We start from the raw sequence: 20,879 nt of genomic DNA on the forward strand, positions 1-20,879 counted from the left end.
TACAAGCCGCACTGCTTCCTCAAGCCCCAACTGGGGAACATCAGCCTCGAGTAAACAAGCAACATTATGTCTTTCTGATTATTGGAAACAAAAATGTGGATACAAATATGACACTCTCTCATCTGGATGATTTATGAAGAATGTTATGACAGCTGAATGGTCTTTTTTTTCTTTTTTCTTTTTTTTCCCCCCTGTTTGTTTGTCTGTGCTGCACACATTTGGATGAAGCACCGGTCCGGCCAATTATCGGCGGCAGGACAGAGAGAGCTGTCACTCAGATACACATGACGAATGAAGGAGGGGAATACGCTGCAAAACGGCAAAGCATGAACGTCCAGAGCGCATGCGCGGCGGTTGCAGCTGCCGGCATCAAGCCTGCAGTTTTGACAAACAAACTTTGCAGGGAGAATTTATTCGCAGCCGCAAATGAAGGGACGACTCTCAGAACCAGTTGGCTAATTATTTATCCTGCTGGTTTTATGGCTCTCATTAATTTCCCTCCTCTCTCTCTTTACCTTCCATTGAAAGTCTGAAGTCAACCTGCATCTGGCACTGATAACAGTGGGGTCCCAGCAGCCTCGCAGCCTCCCCTCTAACCCACCCACACGCACATCCACCAGAGAAAAGAAGCAGCTTTCATACGCACACTCACTGGATAATGCCATTAGAAATAGCACTTTGCTCTGAATCCACAAAGATGTGTTTGAGCAAGTTGGAGAACAGGCTGCGGAGTGTACTGGAAATATGTTAAGCTGCACCCCCCTAATTCTGTGGGTTAGTTGTGGGATTCTGATATTCCTCCAGGAAATTGAGTGTCCTGTAGAGGTACGCAAATATAGGAGCGGAAATTTAAATATTCAATGGAAGAAAGCTGTGATTCCCAAACAGTCTATTTTTCTTTTAATTTAACCAAAACATGTGCTTGTGGTTAATAAAAAGGTGGTATTTAAGTCATGTATTGAAAATTAATTTTATTTTTATGAGTAAACAACAACTCTGAGATGCAATTTGACTGATTTAAAACAAATTCCAGCTAAAATTGAGAGATTTTCTTTGTTGCACTCATCTATGAGGTTTTATGGCATTTAACTTACGTCAATTACCAATTAGCCCAAATCGGAAAAAGAAAAATGCAATTTAAATTTAATTCAAAGTTTATAATTAAATCATTGTATTGGAAATTATTTGACAATTTGTTCATGTTTTTCTTTTCCTTTGGCTTGTAATGTTTGTTGCCTGCAGCACTAAAAGGTTTCACTAGAGGTGCCAGATTTTACGTTGGAAAAATGTTGTGTACTATGTTGTGTGTTGATGAAGTTTCAAAAACGTGTATTTACTGCTTATTTTACACTATTATTTTGGAACCGATGTGTGTTTGTCTCAATTTGAAAGTTCGGCATGTCAAAGTGATTTGAAAGCAAAGCAAAAAGGAGTTTCTTTAAAATGAGAGAATCAGTGTGCGGACAATGGTGTCGATTCCCAAAGTGATCACGGAACTTGTATTTGATGAAGTGCAATGGGTTTGTTCTTCTGGCAACGGTTGCACCTTTGTCTCTTGTCTTCCATCTCCAACTCCCTCACCCACTTTTCTGGAGGGGTTGGGTGTCGGGTTGACAGAGTTTGGCCCGTCTTTGACTTTTTGGTGAGATCACACCCCAGCAGGACCAAGCTGAGGCTATCAGCCACTCCCTAACAGTCCAGTCTGGCTCCACCCCCCCCCCCTCCTCTACCCCACAATCCCCGCTTCCTAGCTGTCCGTCAGGTTCACCCCTGCGACGACAATAAACGGCAAGGACCCCCGTCATCAATCCTGCAACGTACCAAGCACCCAATTTGAACCATTTCTTCTCCAGAAGTGAACTGATAGAGACGCCACACTGGTCACACGTTCAAAAGCAACAGAGAGACACAGTGGGCGAGAATTGCTGAAAAGCAAATATTGTTGACTTCTGCTGACTTCAAACGGCAGTCAGATGGCAGAGACTACCTAGGCAGTAAAGAAGCTGCATTACACACAACACAAGAGAAAGGGCCTAAAGAACTCTTGGTGATTCCTTTCATGTTTGCCTTTACAGGCAACCCGGAGCATTCATTTCTCTTTTTCCATGCTAAGAAAAGTAAACACGGCCCTCTCTGCAGGCTCGTGAAATTGAACAGTTCAGAGCAGAACGGTCAGTCCTTTTTTTCCCCTCTGTTTTAGAATTTAGATGTGTTTGCTCTACTGCAGCTTTGGCATATTCTTTTTTTTTTTTCTTTCTTTCTTATTAATGCTTGAAATAGGAATTTGCATTTAACTCATGATACATGTTTCACGCTACATCTGTCACCATTCAAAGTCCCTTCCAGTAAAACTCAGTTTGAAACTAAACTTTTTTTCAAACAGTGGGAGACACACATGTGCAGGTCAGTAAATAACCCCCCCCCCCCGGCTCCAAACACACTAAAATTAATAAGAGAGAAAACTTAACCCAGTTAAGTTGTGTTTCAGTCTCCTCGGTGCCCCGCTGATGCTCTCTTGCAGTCTTATTGGACTATCAGTGCTCAGGGGTCATGGGCCTGGCCAGTCAAGATAAAAGGAGCCCTGATGAAATGAACCATGTGGGAGCAAAGAGGGCTGCTCTCTGCTGATGGAAGAAACCCAGTCACTCTGAGAGGTGAGGCTGCGGCAGTGTGGTATTGACCCGAGTGACCCGGCTCACTGCTTGAAGTCCGCCACACTTCGCAAACACGCCGGCTAAACAGGAGGGGGACAGACAATGGGCTTCTGCTGATGCTGGTGGTTTGGCAGCCAAAACTAATAATTACTATGAGAAGAGTTTGTGTATTTTGAGATTTTTGTATTGTCCCTACAATTATGTCGACATCATTTTTGGTTGTGTTTTTGTAATTAATAACACATAAACTTGGTACTTGCCTTTATTGGTATCACTTCTTTATATTGTATGTAAGATCATTCTCAGAGTTGTGTTATGGAGCGCTCTGGCCATGCTAATAAATCTATTTTAAAGGTGCAAAACAGTTGGGTCACATGGCACCTAAAGGTTGTTTGAGGAAAAAACTGGATGACAAAAATGGGTGGCTTGCTTGTATCGTGAAATCTAATCAAACTTAAACTGTTGTGATTTATTTTATTAGTTGTGCCTTTTTCAGCATTTACCTCCACCTAATTTATAGTTGCCCTCTTCTGATATTGCAATATGATCCTCTCTTTAGTCTCATTTTACAAAGAAACATTTAATATCTGTGACCAACTATAAATATATGGAAGCAAATATTACACACTACAGTAAGAAAATACCACACCAGTGAACACCTGCTGTCAAATCATCTTCTCGTGTCTTTAACCATCAGTGTTTTCCTAACCTGAAAAAAGGAACCTAGCCACATCACCCCCCCCCCCCCCCCCCCCCCTGCAGTGAAATTCTTTGAATATTCTGCCTCACTTCGATCAAATTGCATACTGACAACAATGAGGACACTTTTCAATATTCTTTGCCATCTGATGGAGCCAATGACACAAATCGTTATTTACCACGTCCAGATAGGAGACGTGCGCCGTATCGCTACCATTGAGCTGGTCAATATACATCACCTGGCCCGCGCGCCCACCCCTAACCGAAGGATTACACCTCTTATCTGAAATGATATTCAATAAAGTAGAACTGCAGAAATACAGAGTGGAGTGTTCTTGTTTGGATCTGGCTTACGCCGTAAAAAAAAACAAAACATAACAAAAAAAAAAAAAGCACTTTATTGGAATTAAGATCCAAGTCAAGATTACCTGAAGAAACAGCAGTTAGATTTCTGTTCCAGTGCCACGTCCTACACTTTATTCTCAGCTGCCTGGGGACGAGGCCACAGTGTACTGTTCCCCACAAGCCATGGGGGTGTAATAGAATGCCTTTATGAAATATATAGCAACGCCCCAGTACCTTCCACAGATCACAGCATGGGCTAGGTGAGCCTGTGTGCGTGCTTGTCGACGTGTGTGTGTGCGTGTGTGTGTGTGTGTGTGTGTGTGTGTGTGTGTGTGTGTGTGTGTGTGTGTGTGTGTGTGTGTGTGTGTGTGTGTGTGTGTGTGTGTGTGTGTGTGTCCTCTGAAGCAGAAAAAGGGAAAGTTAGGTGTAATGGGGGCCTGACTCATTTGGTCTTGCCTAAAATGGCCCACAATCCAAAACACAAAGTCAGATATGTCGGGCAACGGCACAAACTTTTCCCTGGTCTTTCCGCGAGGCACCACAGTTGCGATATTATGAAGGTGCATGACATGATACCAGCTAATTACACACTGCAACTTCCCTCCACACCTGCATCATCGTCAAAAGTAAAGTTGCCAGGATATTAAATGTTACCAAATGTGGTGCAGCAGCAGCAGCCACTGGTCTCTGTTCAACACCATCATCTTTTTATAGCTCAACAGATGTCATTACATTTTCCTAATGCAGCTCCCAAATACCGAAATAGTTTCTGTTGCCATTCATTCTCTTTTTAATTTCCATGTCTTATTTTTCCCTGACATGAAAAATCCCAGCGCCACACGCAGCAGTCCCCCACCCACACGTCCCAGCCCCATCGCCCCGAGCCCCACACTGGACGAGCCTTTCTTGTGAATTTGATAAAGCCCTCAGTGAGTGTGGTTGGAGCACTTGGGCTGAGGATCTGATGAGAAGTGTGGGGTCTGTTACACACAAACACACACCCACTGTAAGTACATTCTAATTAGCTGATGTATGCAGGACCTCATCCACGTTGGAGGGGTATCAAAAAGCAATCAACGCCCCATCCCTGATGAGCTCAGAGAGACACAGAGATCCACATTGTCGACGGAAAGATGATGCGTGGCTGGACCTCGACTCGGCTTTGCAAACCGCCATAATGCCATGCAATCACAAGACATTATGCACAGATCTGAACCCCAAAGCCACAGGATGGAGATGGGGGTGGGGTGGTGGGATGGGGTGGGGTGCGCGTAACAGGGAATATTGAGTTCATAATTCAAAAGCCTGATTGTGATGGTGGCTCTTGTGTAAAAAAAAAAAGCTGCTGTGGAGAGCCAGAAGTGGGAGAATTGGCCCACGAAGCACACAAAATATGGTTATAAATGCAGAGGAGACACATGTTTAAAAAACTGTCATGATCAAGAGCAATACGGAGCAGATAGTGGGTGAAATCAGCAGAGTTGAGATGACAACTTAGTTGCCATGGAAAACTGGGAGAAAAAAAAAAAATTAAGTCAGCAGTGAGCGTATGAGGAGAATTTCTGAAAGTGATTCTTCTCAGTGGAGGGAAATCAAATAGAAATACAATATCAGCCACAGCAGAACTCTACGTTATCAGCATGAAATGGTGGGGGGAAAAAAAAAAAAAAAAAAAAAAGTTAAATATCCTAAACGTACGATCTCGGATTTTGTTACCCATTCATAATCTAATTTGACCCAAGGCCTGCGGCCGATTCGTTTCAGTAAAGACCATAGGTGTTTTAGCTGCCGGCTCTGACAGAGAGAGGCATGTGTGTCGCACAAAGACCATCGGTTAGCGACGTACCGAAAGGGACTCTGTATCACCATCTTATCTTCAAAGGACTGGGCAGGGGCTCAGGGGAGCTGTGCCACCGCCTCGCCTCCACACACACACACACACACACACACACACACACACACACACACACACACACACACACACACACACACACACACACACACACACACACACACACACACACACACACACACACACACACACACACACACACACACACACACACACACACACACACACACACACACAGGGGGGATTTGGACCTGCAAGCAGGAACCAGAGATCTCTCGGCCGGCACCCAGGCCCGGACCCTCCTCCAACTCGCCCGCGGAGAACAGGCAGGGTTCCTGCACACGCGGCACGACATCAGTGAGCTGATCCCCCCCCCCCACCACCACTATACACACACACATACACGCACACACACACACCCCTCTCTACCCCCCCCCCCCCCCCCCCAATCCACCACCACCACCCCCCTCCTCATCCCTCTCCTCCTCCCCTCCGCCGACTGCCTGCCCATTTGCTTCCTGGCCTCAGCTTGACGGAGGGGATGGGATCTGAACTCAACTTAGACACAGAGTTTCCACATTTCACAGATGGCTGGGAGAGGCTTTGCATGGAGGTGAGGAAACACAGAGAAAAGAGAGAGAGAAACAGAGAGGGAGAGAGAGAGAGAGAGAGAGAGGGAGCTTCGTCGCCGGTGCCGAAGCGGGGCCGATTTCACACCGCGGTAGAGTGCGCTAAAGCAGGCCCGCCGTTAATCCACTCACTGAGGGGAAGGCCTGGAGCTATTGCGCCGCTCCGACCGCCATCTCCCCTCCACAAAGCCATAAATGGTGCATTATACAACTGGGCTTCAGAGACACTGCTGATATGTTGATAGGTGGCAGACAAAGACCAAAGCAACCACAGGAGCGGAGCCACATGCAGGACTGAAGGGCCTTAGCGCAGCAGCAGAACAGCACACACGTATTCAACCGTGATCTCTCCAAACCTGCTGAGGTGAGGACTGTTAGAGCGTTCTATCTGTGCTTGTGATCGGCGTTAGTTCAACCTCTGCACTCGAGCCCTGAGACAGAGATGGACATGCACTAACACTCCTCCTTTTTTCTGCTCTCCAACAAAATAGCTTTGATTCCTCTTCTTCTTTTTTTCCCTTTCTGTTTCTCTCCACTGTGAATTCCTATCTGCAAAAGTTACCAAAAGTCTTGAAGATGAGTCTTTGAACTTGTGAAAGGCAATCATTTTGAATGAAAGGAGACAGGAAATATATAAACATGGGGGAATTTAAATAAATTGCCACAAAGAAAATCACGGCGAGGGCAGTGAATTATGTAACGATAAGACAGCCACCAGCCTAAGCCACAAAATGAGATGTTTTACATGAAACGAACAGCGGTCTAGATTAGAGAGCCATCCTGTTTAGACATGAAGCCAATTGGGTTGATATCACATGTGGAGGAAATTTGAAAGATAAGTGGGAACTATGAGAATTGTTATAATCCAACTGTAACAAAAAGCTGAAGTATATTGGCTTTTCCCCCCAGAAGCGCTGCACGATAAACATCTTTGATGAAAGAAGTTCATTACTGCTGCACTGTGTAATGTAACATGCTGTATTATGAGTCTATGCCAACCTACAGCGAGGCAGGCTCTAAATGAAGCCTCAGGCATTTAATGGACATCATTAGGTGAAAACATATAAGAGATAATTATGGTAATTACAAATCCCTTTTCTTCTCCCTGAGTCTTTGACAAGAAGGTTGTCATATCAACCACTTCAAACAAACAAAGAGTTGTTGTCTCTCCCCCTAAATGATGTCCGGTTCCATTTGGTGGGGAATTGTCTTCGGATTATCCTTTTTTCATTGTTTGGTTAGTGGCTCTGAATGGAGGCTACGTTTTTCTTCAGTGAAAACTTGATTAAAACAAGTGATTCACAATGGTAGAATTTGACTTGCATTTGCATACCCACTTCATTACAAGTGAGACCTTGATCTTGAAAGCAGCTCCACACAAAGCTAATGGACATGTCAGTTATGTCTATTAGAGACGTGGACCCTGAGTGGAGCCAAGGCCTTCTATTAAATATCACAGACGTCACTGTGGGCATCCATGTCCTGTCTTATTACATTTCTGCCATGCAACAAAAGCTACAGGAACCAAATGGTAAACGAGAACAATATTACAGCTTCTTCTTTCCTCAATATAATAATAATAATATGTTTTGGTTAAACTGGATTCAAGTGTTACTGTTGTTTTGCCACACGGGGTCAAATGTAGAGCAGGAGCTCTGATCTAAGCAGCAGATGAAATATTGTACGGAACATCTTTATAGTGGGGCTGAAAGACTTGGGTGTTTATTTACAATATGCATCCAATCATCCTTTGTCACAGTTCCATGTTTCGTCTTTTTTTCCAAAACCACAGAGAGACACTCGCTGGAGATTCCATTTTTGGCCCCTTTGCTACACAAACTTATAATATGGTGCTGTCTTATCAGATCCCGCTTACAATAACAGATTCACTTCGAGTCAAAGCTGTTGTTTAACTTATTCGGTCCTATGGGAAAATCCAGTTCAAACAAGTCGGGAGACATGTGCCAGTCCACAGCCGTTGATGATGTCAACGGGTCCCTGCTCTGTACCAGATTCCTCCAGCACTTTCAATCACTCCTTGTGAGATTACTGCAATAGGATATTACTGTACAAACTATGACCATGTGTCCTGCTGCCACAAAGCTTAGCAACATATTACAGTTTGTCAAAGCAAGCTATTGCGGGGGAGAGATAGATACAGAGAGGAGGGAGAGAAGCCATTGACCTTTGTGTCCTTCATATTTGCCTAGCTCCCCCTCAACCCCAATCTTAAGAGTGAAATCATCTGATCCCAAACTAACTGTCAACCGGCTTGTGATGATGGCGAGGCCAGTAGACATCAATCAATCAGATTTTCTCCTCGTCTATCACAGGAGGCTTTTTTTCCCCTGTTTTGCCCGGGCTTATCATCTGACCCAGTTGTTATCCTGTTTCTGAAGCTTAAAAAACTTGATTATGGTCAAATGTATGTCTCAGAGATTCACAGACACATCCTCCACTAAACCAGGAAGGAACATATATATAGGAACACATATATATATATATATATATATACATACACAAACAGTATTATCAGTATTTCACCCAAGAAATGAATGCAGGATTCACCGATTGTAGTTTTTTTCTTCAAAAATGAGCCTCTTAATTCCACACGAGTGCTGGAAATAAGGGGGTTTGAGGCAGTTATCTTTGGTTTTCAGGGATGCATGATTGCGTGAACCTCAGATAACGATCCAATCTGATATCATAAGACAAAAAGGCATTTGAGTTGGCTACAGCACTTGCTCAGTGTCAACAGTTTTTAGTAATTACGAGATAAGCGTTCTCTGAAATACACAGAAAAGGAAAATTAGCTGATTCTGAAATAATAGCCGCCCGCATTTCTCTCCGGATGTTTACTCTGTCACTTCACAAAGCCTGCTTTGAGATAATAGGAGGCAGGCGACGTCGCACGCCGCGACACGTCACGTCTGTCGTCACCGCAGCACGCACGCTATCCCGGGCCGATTTGCATAATTTACTGTAAACATAATCGATCATCACGAGCCCCCGTTCCGACCAGGATACCGCGCCATTACGGGCTATTTCTGTAGCGGCGCTCCCAGCTAATCACATACAGGCAGATACGGCCTCTGATCACATGACGTGTAAGCTGTGCTGTCAACAGCTTTACCAGCTTTGCAATGGTGCAAATCAAAACACAGGCTCTTTAAAGTATTAACATGTTTTGAAGTTTGTTTTATATTTTCAGCATATTTGACACAAATTGTTTATCTATTTACAAAGCTTTGTCATTAGTGATTTTCCACTGAACCCTTAAGATGCCGCTTGTTTTGTGCCGCTCGTCTGGCGGAAAATGCTGATGTACAAATTGAACTGAAAAGCTTGTTACTTAATCCTCTGTTGCCACCTATCCCTTAACTATACAGCCTGGTGCATTTCAACCCAATGCAAAAGTTCTGCATCACACTGTCTCCCCCCCCCCCACCCCCCCCTCCCAAAAAAAAAAAAAAAAAACATCCCCAGTAATTCCTGCCAAGCTGGAGATTTAGACTGAACAGCTATTAGGGCGTTACTTTCTGGTGTGCCAGCGACTATCCTGCTCTAAAAATGCTTCTCATCAAATTATATCCTTTCATTATCCTGTTTTTTTTCCTCTCTCTCTCTCTCTCTCTCTCAATTGAAAACAAAATAAATCATCATTTCAGTTATCGGTTTGTTTGCTGTAAGTATTTGGTCCACGACGTGGAGTCAAACACAAAAGCTCGGCCAGTAATTTTTACTGTAAAGTGCTGACAACAATGCCTGCTGCGGGGAAAAAAAAAGAAAGAAAGAAAGAAAGAAAGAAAAATGTGAGTCATCTTTCCAAACAGTCCCTTTCCTTCCTCTCATCCAAGATTCAGTCAAAACCCTAATATCAATGCTGACATATTTCCATGAAAATGTTTTGATTAACTGGAGCTAATTAAATCGAAGTAAACAAAAAGAATCTTAATAGACGCATGAAAGTTATTTATGTGCCCGCAGAGAAAGACTGACAGATTTCTACCCCTGGACTTTTATTTCTCGAATATGGCAGAGGCGAGTTCCTGTTGCTGGCGCTGGAGCTGTTTCTCTTCTGGGCTATGGAGATGTCAGAGCATCACACAAATGCGATGAACCCAATATCCATATCCATGATACATCAAAACCTTCGGCATGGCACAAAAATAACCGCAATACCTCAGGAGCGACCCCAGAAATCCCCTTAATTGAGCAATATCTTCATTCCTGATCCATCTGCATCACCAAGGTGAAAAGGGACTGTGCAAGTTAAATGAAAGAAGAATTCATGATGTGTGGCGGCCTCTCTTACTCACCCTGGCTATTTCCCCTCTTGGCAGGGGCCAAATAGAGAATGTTAAATGAGGCAATTGTGTCCCGGAGGCAAAAAAAAAAAAAAAAAAAGAGGAAGGAAAGAAAAAAAAGAAGCAGGCAGTGCCCCTGCTCCCTGCTACAACCCTGAGGAGCATTCTGCAGCATGATGAGGTACGACCAGGCACCCAAATAGACCTAAACCTGATCCAACTTCCTCTGAGAGTAGACCACTCTGTGCAGGACACTGTGTTCACACACAAATGGCAGCTCTTTAGGATCATTTCTGATTCATTTAATGTTTGGCTGCTGATAAATCAATGTGGGAAAAACAATCAACAATATTAACCTCAATTGTTCTTAACATGGTCGGGTGAAGTACGAGAGTGCATTTATCCATCTGATAACAGAAACTCTGAGGTGTTGTCTCTTTCAAACTTATTTGCCAGCTACTGTGTAGTGTCACAATGTGTTATTTATCAACATAACCAATTTACAAAGGGCTCTTGTGTCACAATTAATTCCCCATTGATTATCATTTTCAAAGAACTATGATTCAGATTACATTCGCAACAGTTAATATGACCTGTGAATTAAAAAGAACCTGCAGGATATTCGTAATAGAAAGCATCACCTCGACTTACTGCAGCAGGAGAAACGCTAATTACAGATGACTGCTGGAGCACAAGACACAATAAACATTAAAACACATTTGGGCCATTTTCTTTCCAGCATCTGACACGTTGAGAGCATTTTTAAATTAATTGGTATGTATTTTGTGACACTCTGATACTGCTTGTTGCACCACAGATAATAGGCAAACCGAACTCAAATAAGCGGTAGTTTCTGTGATAAAATCTCAGGAAACAGAAAAAAAAAAGGTCAGCTGTGAGATGACATCTTATCCCACGACAGCAGCTAAAAATCTCACAAAATGATGAGTAAAGTGTCCAACTTTGTGCATTTGACTGACAAAAACAAGCTTATGTTTGATTAAAAATATGATCAGCTTCATTGCATCGTCTGTTATTCCTGATCCATGAATCAACCTTTGTGTGATAAATGTTCGGAGCGCCCCTTAACAGAGACATCCAGGATGCATTGTGAAGCTGAGGCCTGTGAGAAAAGGCAGGATGTGGAGTATGATCTGTTAAATATTCTGTGGTCGTGTCTTTCAGGAAACTGATCTCCCCTGCAGTCCCACACTGTCAGCTATACAGACTTAACTCTACGGTGACACCTCTGATAATCAAAGCTTTGTCTGGGTCTTAAAAGGACGTACTTGAACAACAGCGAGACCAGAGGCACCTCTTTGCCTGTAATGGCCTTTGGACATCAATATTTAAATCTTACATCTCTGTTGTGATTAGAATGCTGCCTTTCTCTGGGTTTTTTTCACCCCCCCCCCCCCCCCTCTCTCTTGAAACAACAAGGTGGGGGTGAAAAAAAAAAGCTTAAATCGATGATCTTTGAGTCTAAACTAGATTCCTAAGCAGTTTGCCACTCTCAGCAGCAAGATAAGATAAACTCTCTTTGACCTGAGAGATGAAGTTGCCATGACGATCAGGGAGTCCACTTTCTCTATTGATATTTTGCTGATGTAACAACAAATGGAACCAGATCCTGCTCTTGATTATGGTGATTAATTAATACCAATATTGATCCGTACAAGGAAGAGACAAGGCTATTAACTTAAAGCAGGCTGAAAGTCAATTGTTACCTGGGGGCTCAATGGGCATCATTGATATCAAATCTAAATAAACAGGGAGGAATACGGCTTAGAACAGAAACCAAAAAAAAAAAGGAAAAATCAGCAACAGTCAAAAGAAAAAGAAAAACAAGAGCACATTTTCAGATTTCTGGGTCGGATTTTTTCTTAAATTACCATTTCGCTCAGATCAGTGACAGTCCCAGTGCCCGAATAAGAGCACAATGGTGACAGCTTGAACCAGCGGTTATTGGAATAATAGCAGTGGAATTCAGGAAAGAGGAAGATAAAGAGGAAACTGCGTGAGGAAGTGACCTCCACCTTTGCAGCAACCCTGCCCACATTTCACACTGCTGTCCAGGCACTGCAGGCTGCAGCCACAGAGAGGAGGGCAGGATCAGGCACCGCCAGTCCATCGGCTGCCAACCCCAGATCATCACGCAGCACCGTTTTGAATGGAGAGGAAGCAGCAGCTGCTATACATTCCTTTTCCATATAGCTGTGAAGTCTGTGGCACATGCAGCACTGTACACGCAAAGACTTCCTCTACGCGAGGAACAGTTCACTTTAGACACAAAAGGAGCGAGAGAGAGAGACAGAGAGAGAGAGAGAGAGAGCGAGAGAGAAAAAAAACATTAAAGGGAGATGACATTCATCTGCATTGTTGTTTTGTGTCAAAAGTGAGGAGGCAATTGGGGATCCTTCAGCTAAGACGAGGCAATGGCACAAGCTGTTATTGGCAGGGAACAGATGTTTGAGGGAAAGTTGGCATTCAACAACCATTCTTCTTCTGACAGAAATCAACAAGAGAAACACAAGAGACACGCCGTGATTGTCACCCAATGAAAGAGAGACCCTTAAATATACAGGGAGGCTGGCATGCAAACATTTCTTCTTCTGCTTCTTCTTCTTTTTTTTTTTTTTTTTATTTTACACCCCCAAAACATCTGACTGACGAAGAGTTGCCAGCATTTCGCGGGCCATAGGGTGAAACTTGCGTATACGACTTCTGCGGATACACAAGACGGAGAGAATCTGTACCTAAGTTGTCGGAAATATGGATGAGGGGTCTGCACAAACGAGAGGGAGTGGGAAAAAAAAAAAAGAGAGAGAAAAAACAGAAAATATGTCAAGCTAACAGCTCCGATCGCTTCGCTAAAACACATAGCCACATGCTCGCCGAGCATACTGTACATGCACCGATGTATACACAAGCAAACGCACACGCAGGCACACAAATTCAGATGCAGAATGTTGGCAGTCAATTCAGTAAACACTCCCCTTATCCCTTACTAGTGTAATCTGCCTCTGATAAATGCCCCTCAAAGATAGAAATGTCACCTGATATGATAAACAGTATGCTGACGTTACATAAAGTGGCCTTATGCTAAGGAGTTGGAGAGATTAACTGTGGAGCGGAGATGGAAAAAATGGTCGCTGTGATAAAAAGCAGACTTTTAGCTCGAGCAGAGGCGCTCGTTCAGCTGTGGTTCAGTTTCAAAGTGACGAGGAGAGAAAAGCAGGGACCTCGTTGTAATATTCAAGGGGTTATATACACAATGGGTGGGATTTGAGGGAATTTAGAGGGGGTCAAGACACAAAGAGGAAGTTAGCAGTAACAATCAAATAGCCGGCAGATTGTTAAGTTCTCGGTGATCTTCCTGCTGAAATGACAAATCGCGTATATCAGTAACGCAATGCGAGATCCACCGCACTTGTCACTCACTCCTGATTCAAGTTCATCCACGCGATATTATGAGGAGGAACAAAAAAAAAAACAACAACAACAGCAAAAAGAAAGAGGGGGAATGCATCGTACACAGCAGCTTTACAGATGTAAGATCTCTATCCCAGGAGCAGATGAGGCATTCTGACAGCATGACATAGTGCTAAGCTCTGGGGACTTGTGCACTTGCCACTCGGGTGTAGAAACTTACAGTAATCACTACAGTACGGCGGCTTCGTTTCTCGCTGCGCGTCGAGCACAAAGAGCCAGGGAGAGGCGACGTGAATTCTCAGACGGTCCATACAGTGAAGGCAACAGTAAAGAGGGGGGGAGAGCACTAAGTCAGTTTAATAAGCACATTTGACATTAGATGTCCGCCCGTGGCCTCAGAGGGCCGCTTCAATATGTTCCCATAAACACTGGCGGAGGCGCGCTCTCTCCCCCCCTCCCCACTACATCATCCAGATTCCCCGTTACGCCGCCAAACTTTGGGGGGCAATTTTACAGAAAAATTACTCTGAGGGGCCTGGTTTCAATTCAGCCTGCTCATATCTTTCCTTCCTATTAAGCATCAAAATGTTCTCCTCTCAGCACGACTAGAGGTATGGACACCAGCAGCGGGAGAAGCCGGGGAGAGGCGAACAAGGGATGGAGGTGAGGGGGGGTGTATGGAGGGTGGGGGGGGGGCAAGGATGTAAGAAGGGAGAGAGAGAAAAGAGAGAAGATTGGGGGGGGTGGCGGATGGGTGATGGGGGGGGGGGGGATTGGTGGAATTCACACATCATATTACAGCAGCTAATCGCAATCCGCAGAGCATCAGCGATATTTTCATCACTCCTGTCAAATTCTACTGACCCGCCTTGGAACGGCTAACAATCTGGGCAATTTATTGGCATATTGGCACGGGGTGATAAGGCTAAAAACAACAGCAGCTAGCAGCTGGCCCTGGGAGATGAGCTGATAACACTGATATGTGCTCCCACACAAAACACCTCCACCACTATCTCCTCTTTCTATCAAACTCTTATTACAATAAAAGTGCATGGGGGCTTTTTTTTTTTTTTTCTTCCTTCCCCGCTTCTCTTGGAAAAGCAACAAGAGAAGGGGGATACAGAAAGGGGGCCACAGATAAATATATATTTATATGGAAGAAAGAAAAAAAAAATCAGATGTTACGTTTCGGAGAAAAAAAAAAAACAAGAGGGGAAAATACATAATTTATCACTGTATTATCGGGATATCCAGGCAGCCTAATCAAGGAGCACTGAGTGACTATTTTTTGCCTTATCATCCAAAGTGGTGGAAACGGAGAAGGAATTATCAGCCAGCTGCAGATTGCTGGGCTGGAATTTTAATGGTAATAATCGGGTTTCTGATGGTATATCTTCTCTGCTTATCTTTCCCATTATCTGGCCTTATCTCTCCAGTCATCGGAGCAAATTAATGGTGCTCTTTCAGCATCGCCTTTTTATCACCGCTCAGAGAGCACCCAAGGGGAAAGAATAAGCAAAATATTAAAATACTGCATAAATCACAATTTTAGATAACGGTCCAATGTATGCAGGAGAGGGTCGGAGAGGGGGGGGGGGGGGGGTGGCGGAGGGTGGGAGAGGGGGGATACTGAGCCCAACAACCTTTTTGTCCTTTAGAATGACTGTCTGCACTGACTTTCTGTGCTCTGCCTCCTCTGCTTTTTTTTTTCTCCCCTCCTCTTTTTCCCAGAGTTCCCGGGGTAAGGAGAGAAGATCTGGGCTCCTTGTGACCTTTCCATTTCCAAGCCAGAGCTCGATTATACACCCGAACACCGGCTTCAGATATTAACAAGATCTCAGACGCCACACACTAATTCTCATACACACACACACACACACACACACACACACGCACGCACAAACAAGACAAAAACAAGACCGGACGACAGTGACGACATCGCAGCACGAGTGTTAACGCTCCTTTTGCACAATAGCAAAAAAAAAAAAAATTTGGGATGCCATGACGGGATTGGTCCAAACAGTAAACGGGCCTATCACGTCACACGTCGGCGGCGTCGCCTCTTTGTTGATTACAAATGGTTGTGGGTTTGTGTTGGACGCCAACGAAAATATACACGAGAAAGTCCAGCGTAGTTCAAATAAAATGGATTTCTCTTTAAAGCATCGATTTCCTCTCAAATTATTAGTTTTAATTATATTGCAATAAATTCATAATAATTCATTAAAAAATATATAAACTAGAATGTGTGTGTTGATTTTTAATACACAAATTAAATGCAGGATTGGGAACACTATAAATTAAATACATGCATTTTTTAACCAATATAAGATTAGTTTTTATTTTTACGACGCATAAATAATTTAAGAATCACGTGTGAACTTAAACAAGAAGACACAAATTCGCTCCTGTCGCTGAATCTGTCTCACAATAATGTCAGAATCTGCTCTTGTATACCAACATGTCCTCATGCATTCATGCATGTTGGCTCTCTCTCACACACACACACACACACACACACACACACACACACACACACACACACACACACACACACACACACACACACACACACACACACACAAATAAATATAGTAATGTACATACTGTACAGGCACACAAACAATATTTTCTTCAGTCTGACGGTGATAACTCAACACACACCTCTTAGTATCACGCTGACATCTTCTACTTTGTGCTACCTTTAACCTCATGCAACACACACACACACACACACACACGCACACACACACACACACACACACACACACACACACACACACACACACACACACACACACACACACACACACACACACACACACACACACACACACACACACACACACACACACACAAATCCATTTGAGAGGTGTGTTTACATATGTGTGTTTACTGTGTGGCTGTGTGAGCGCGTGTGTGCAAATATGTAAATGTAATGTGAATACTTTACAAGTGGCTTAAAAACAATACAATTATTAAACGTTGTTCCAAAGTTTCAATTAAAAAAACAGGTTATTACTAGAATAAAATTCCACAATTGGAATGGGACACACTTCCCAATCAATATAGGCCACAGGGGTTAAACAGGGCTTCATTAAAATTGCATTATACAGTATTAAAAACAATTGGCATTAGTGAGAAAATCTGTTTTGTTTTTTATTATAAATCATTTTTAAAGCACATTGCTGACTCCAACACATTTCACCCAGAGCAAAGGAGCAGTTCAGCTATATTAAAACGCAATAAAAGCCACAACTTGCGACACGTTTATAACATCAACACCAGGCACATTTATCAACAGTCGTGGTCAATATTTACATTATCTAAAAGTAGCCATGATGAAGTTTGCAAGAGTGTGTGTGTGTGTGTTTGCATTTATAAACACACACACACACACCTCAATATTTGTGAGTCAGAGAGGAGAAAAATACTCAGTGTGAAGGAGACTTTGGAGTGTGAGACAAATAAAATCATTTCGCTAATTCCCTCTTTTAAAGCGTGATTATTAGAGGCCCTCATAATTTAGAATTAGTTGTGATTAATTGGCACGAGGAGGCTTTAGGATGGCGTGAGTCAGAGGGATGCACTTTGTTGTTGTTGTTGTTTTGTAGGACGGACACAGCGACAGAGAAACATCAAAACAAAGCGAGCAAAATAACTTCATTTTTCCCCCTGCAACTTGGCAGCAGCGGGGAAACTTTTCAGCCAGCAGCACGGTGGGATTTGGATTGTAAATCATGTCTTCAAAACACACACGCACACGCGCACACCTCTCTCTCTCACACACACACACACACACGCGCGCACAGTGTCACCGCGGATGCAGACCGGGAAGCGTATGGACCGTGACAGGCAACACATGAGCGGCGGCAGTTGAAGCGCTGCTGAATCAGCGCGAGCCGCGGTCAACGTCGTGGCCACCGTCGCTGCGTTAAAGTGGAGGAAAAGCCGCGGCGGTAGGCGACGTGAGAGAGGAGGAACTTACGTTTGATCTGCCTGGGGTTGCTCTGCTTCCTTCGGGACATGCCTGCTGCTGCGCGGCTGGTCAGTGAATCCAGGTGTAGTACTGACAGATCGATAGGTTTTGGCTCATCCAAGCAGCCGGGTTTTGTGGTTTGTTGGGTTTGTTTGTTTGGGTTTTTTTTTTTGGTTGTTTTTTTTTTTTTTAGTCTGATGGGAATTTGAGAAAGAAAAAAAGAAGAAGAAGAAAGGGGGGGACCGGTACTTTTTTTTTTTTTTTTTACGCACAAGTCTATCGTTCCGTCTGTCTTTCCTTTATCTTTCTTGTCTCTCTGGCTCGAGCTCCGGCTTTCTCTCTCCCTCCCTCTCTCTCTCTCTCTCTCTCTCTCTCTTCCTCTCTCTCTCTCTCTCTCTCGCTCACACACACACACCCTCCCTCTCTCTCTCTTTCTCAGCGCCCTGCTCCGTGATGAGGCTGCGCTTCGCCGCGATCCGCACGGACTGACTGGGGAGGTGAAAGCGTTGCGCGCTTTTGTTTGAAGATAAGGTTTGTTCCTCCCCGGGTACCGTAGCCGTGGCTTGGTGAACTTCACTTGATCCACAATTACTTTCCCCCCCTCGCCCCTTTCACTTATTAATTAGCATCACTCTTAATTAACAGTTGTAAATAATAAATAATTAATAAAAAAATATATACATTCTCGACCTTTCTTATAGTTCAGATTTACACATTTTCTTCAAAAAAAAATATTGGAAACATTATTTATGTTTTTGTAACATAGTCAGATTTTTGCAACCTTATTTCTGTCATCATAAACACTGCCACAGGCAAAGGGTATGGATCTGAGGTAATTGAATACAGCCTTTGGTTCTTTTCTGAGTCTATATTCATTATACACACATGGATTTCTTCTATTGCAGTGTGGCTCTTTCATTCTCCCATGATGCACTCCGAGTCTGGCGTGTCATGACCTGAAATGGCTTGACCTCTTCACCATGTCATCTATAGGACATTTGACATGATTAATAAACACAAAATATAATCCCGCTAAAAAATATAAACAATATTAGAATGCGCAGTTTGTCTTGAAAATAAAAACATGCAATTCTTCCATGTTAAATAAAACATTTCGAATACGAATAACTATGTTGTTGTTGTTTTTTTTCAACTTTATTTATTAATATTGGATAAACTGTCAATCACAGTGAGAGTGGCATTTTCTGCCTACAATTAGAGGTGCACTTTTCAAAAATATTCAGAATTTATTTTCTTTCTTGTTTTTTTTTTTTTTTGAGGCGAGAGTAAAGGAGAGAAATCATTCAGATTTTGACTGCCATTTTGACTGCCATGTTCTGAATAGTTGCCCAAACTGGAATTCACTCTCTTCAATTAGCCAGTTGGACTGCCAAGGAAGACAAGCAAGTGGCCTGTGAAATTATCTTGTAACCCAATTCCACAACTTTGGAATGGAGTCTGAAACTACAGAATAATTTATGTGGCAGACAGGTCAGCGGTGGTTCACCTTGAGGAGAGCATCTGTCTTGTGAGCCCCCTTGATTTGTCTCTTTCTCTCCTCGGTCCTCTGGTGGCTGAAGTTTTTTTTTCTTTTTTTTTTTTTCTCTTCTTTCCGTTTCTCTTTCTCATATGCAGCTTTGGTCATGAGCCGAACGCAGTGATGTCATGGGACAGTGGAAGTCATAAACAGTGAATCATTTCAATATCCCGGCTTTGTCACGCTGTACACACACACACACACACACACACACACACACACACACACACACACACACACACACACACACACACACACACACACACACACACACACACACACACACACACACACACACACACAGAGTATCTCATATAAAGTAACAGAATTGTCAATTACTCAAAAATAAGTCCATATAACTGTTAAATAGGTCCACACCTATTTTTCTCAGATACATGTCCAACATACACCAGGAAGCCACAATTGACAATCCAGTAAAACCCATTACAAGGTTAAAATTGAAACAGTCTCACATCCTCACTGAAATTAGCGTGTTAAACATCCATAAAGAGCATTTACTGGCCATATTAGGAACCCAACACCAAAATCAATAATGATTTGTGGTAAGAGCAACAACATAGTGAGAGAGGAGACTCAAATTGCCAGCTGAAGATTAATTTAACGCCACTCCTAAATCCTCTGAGACTGCAGCGTGGTTCTTCTGTGCTGTTCCTGAGCCCCAGTGGCTTGTTTGAAGCCGACTTTGATTGACAGGTACAAATCTGCGAGAGGAAGAGAAAGCTTTTTTTTTTTTTTTTTTTACTGCTCAGACCAGATGGTTGTGATAATTAACATGATCCTGTTTCCATCGCTGGGGAAATCACTGACACAAGGTTGGTCATATTAATAGGTTAAGGTATACTGTATGCTGCGGAGATGCTGCACAGTGCACTCGCATAATCTGATTACAAGGGGAAAGGTTGATTTAATGTGCTAAATCATTTGATTAGAACTGCCAAGTCACATTTGGGGAATGCCATTCAGTGCCGGGGCAGTGGAGGTGGGCTGTCTGGTGGCTTAGACATATTCACTCTTTTTTTTTTTTTTTTTCTTTTTGAAAGAAAGTTTCAGAACAATGAGTGTCTCTGTGCCTCAATGATGAGCCCATCACTTTTACACATCAGCTTGTCTTTTACAGGTACATCTCATTGAAAACATTGAAATAATTAAAAATGTGTATTGATAATATAACTTACAAATGCAAGAATTCCCACAAATAACCAGTGTCTGTTTCATCTTTAAGAGCAATGTGGATACATTGTTTAATATTTAACATAATTCCTATAGTTATTACTCATTACAGGTTATATAATAGTCTATACACATACTGTAGTATTCTGATGCTCATGCATGTGCCAATAACTTATACTTGTGTTAACTAATTGTATTATTAGAAGTACTAGTTGGGATAAGGGACTGTACTAAAATTATTTGTGTGGTAACAG

General features: G+C 43.0%; 1 protein-coding gene across 1 annotated transcript in view; it reads right to left on the reverse strand.

Annotated features, from left to right (window-relative positions):
- Positions 1-18,052, reverse strand: part of zfpm2a (zinc finger protein, FOG family member 2a) — a gene marked incomplete at its 3' end in the record, with an annotated part of 124,430 nt that extends 106,378 nt beyond the window's left edge. Inside the window, exon 1 of the mRNA XM_080501089.1 lies at positions 17,907-18,052. Within this exon, the coding sequence (XP_080357215.1) occupies positions 17,907-17,946 (40 nt within the window). The 5' untranslated portion in view covers positions 17,947-18,052. The remainder of the gene's footprint in view (positions 1-17,906) is intronic.
- Positions 18,053-20,879: the final 2,827 nt, after the last annotated feature.

The sequence above is a fragment of the Blennius ocellaris genome (assembly GCF_963422515.1).
Source record: "Blennius ocellaris genome assembly, chromosome: 8".
Classification (NCBI taxonomy): domain Eukaryota; kingdom Metazoa; phylum Chordata; class Actinopteri; order Blenniiformes; family Blenniidae; genus Blennius; species Blennius ocellaris.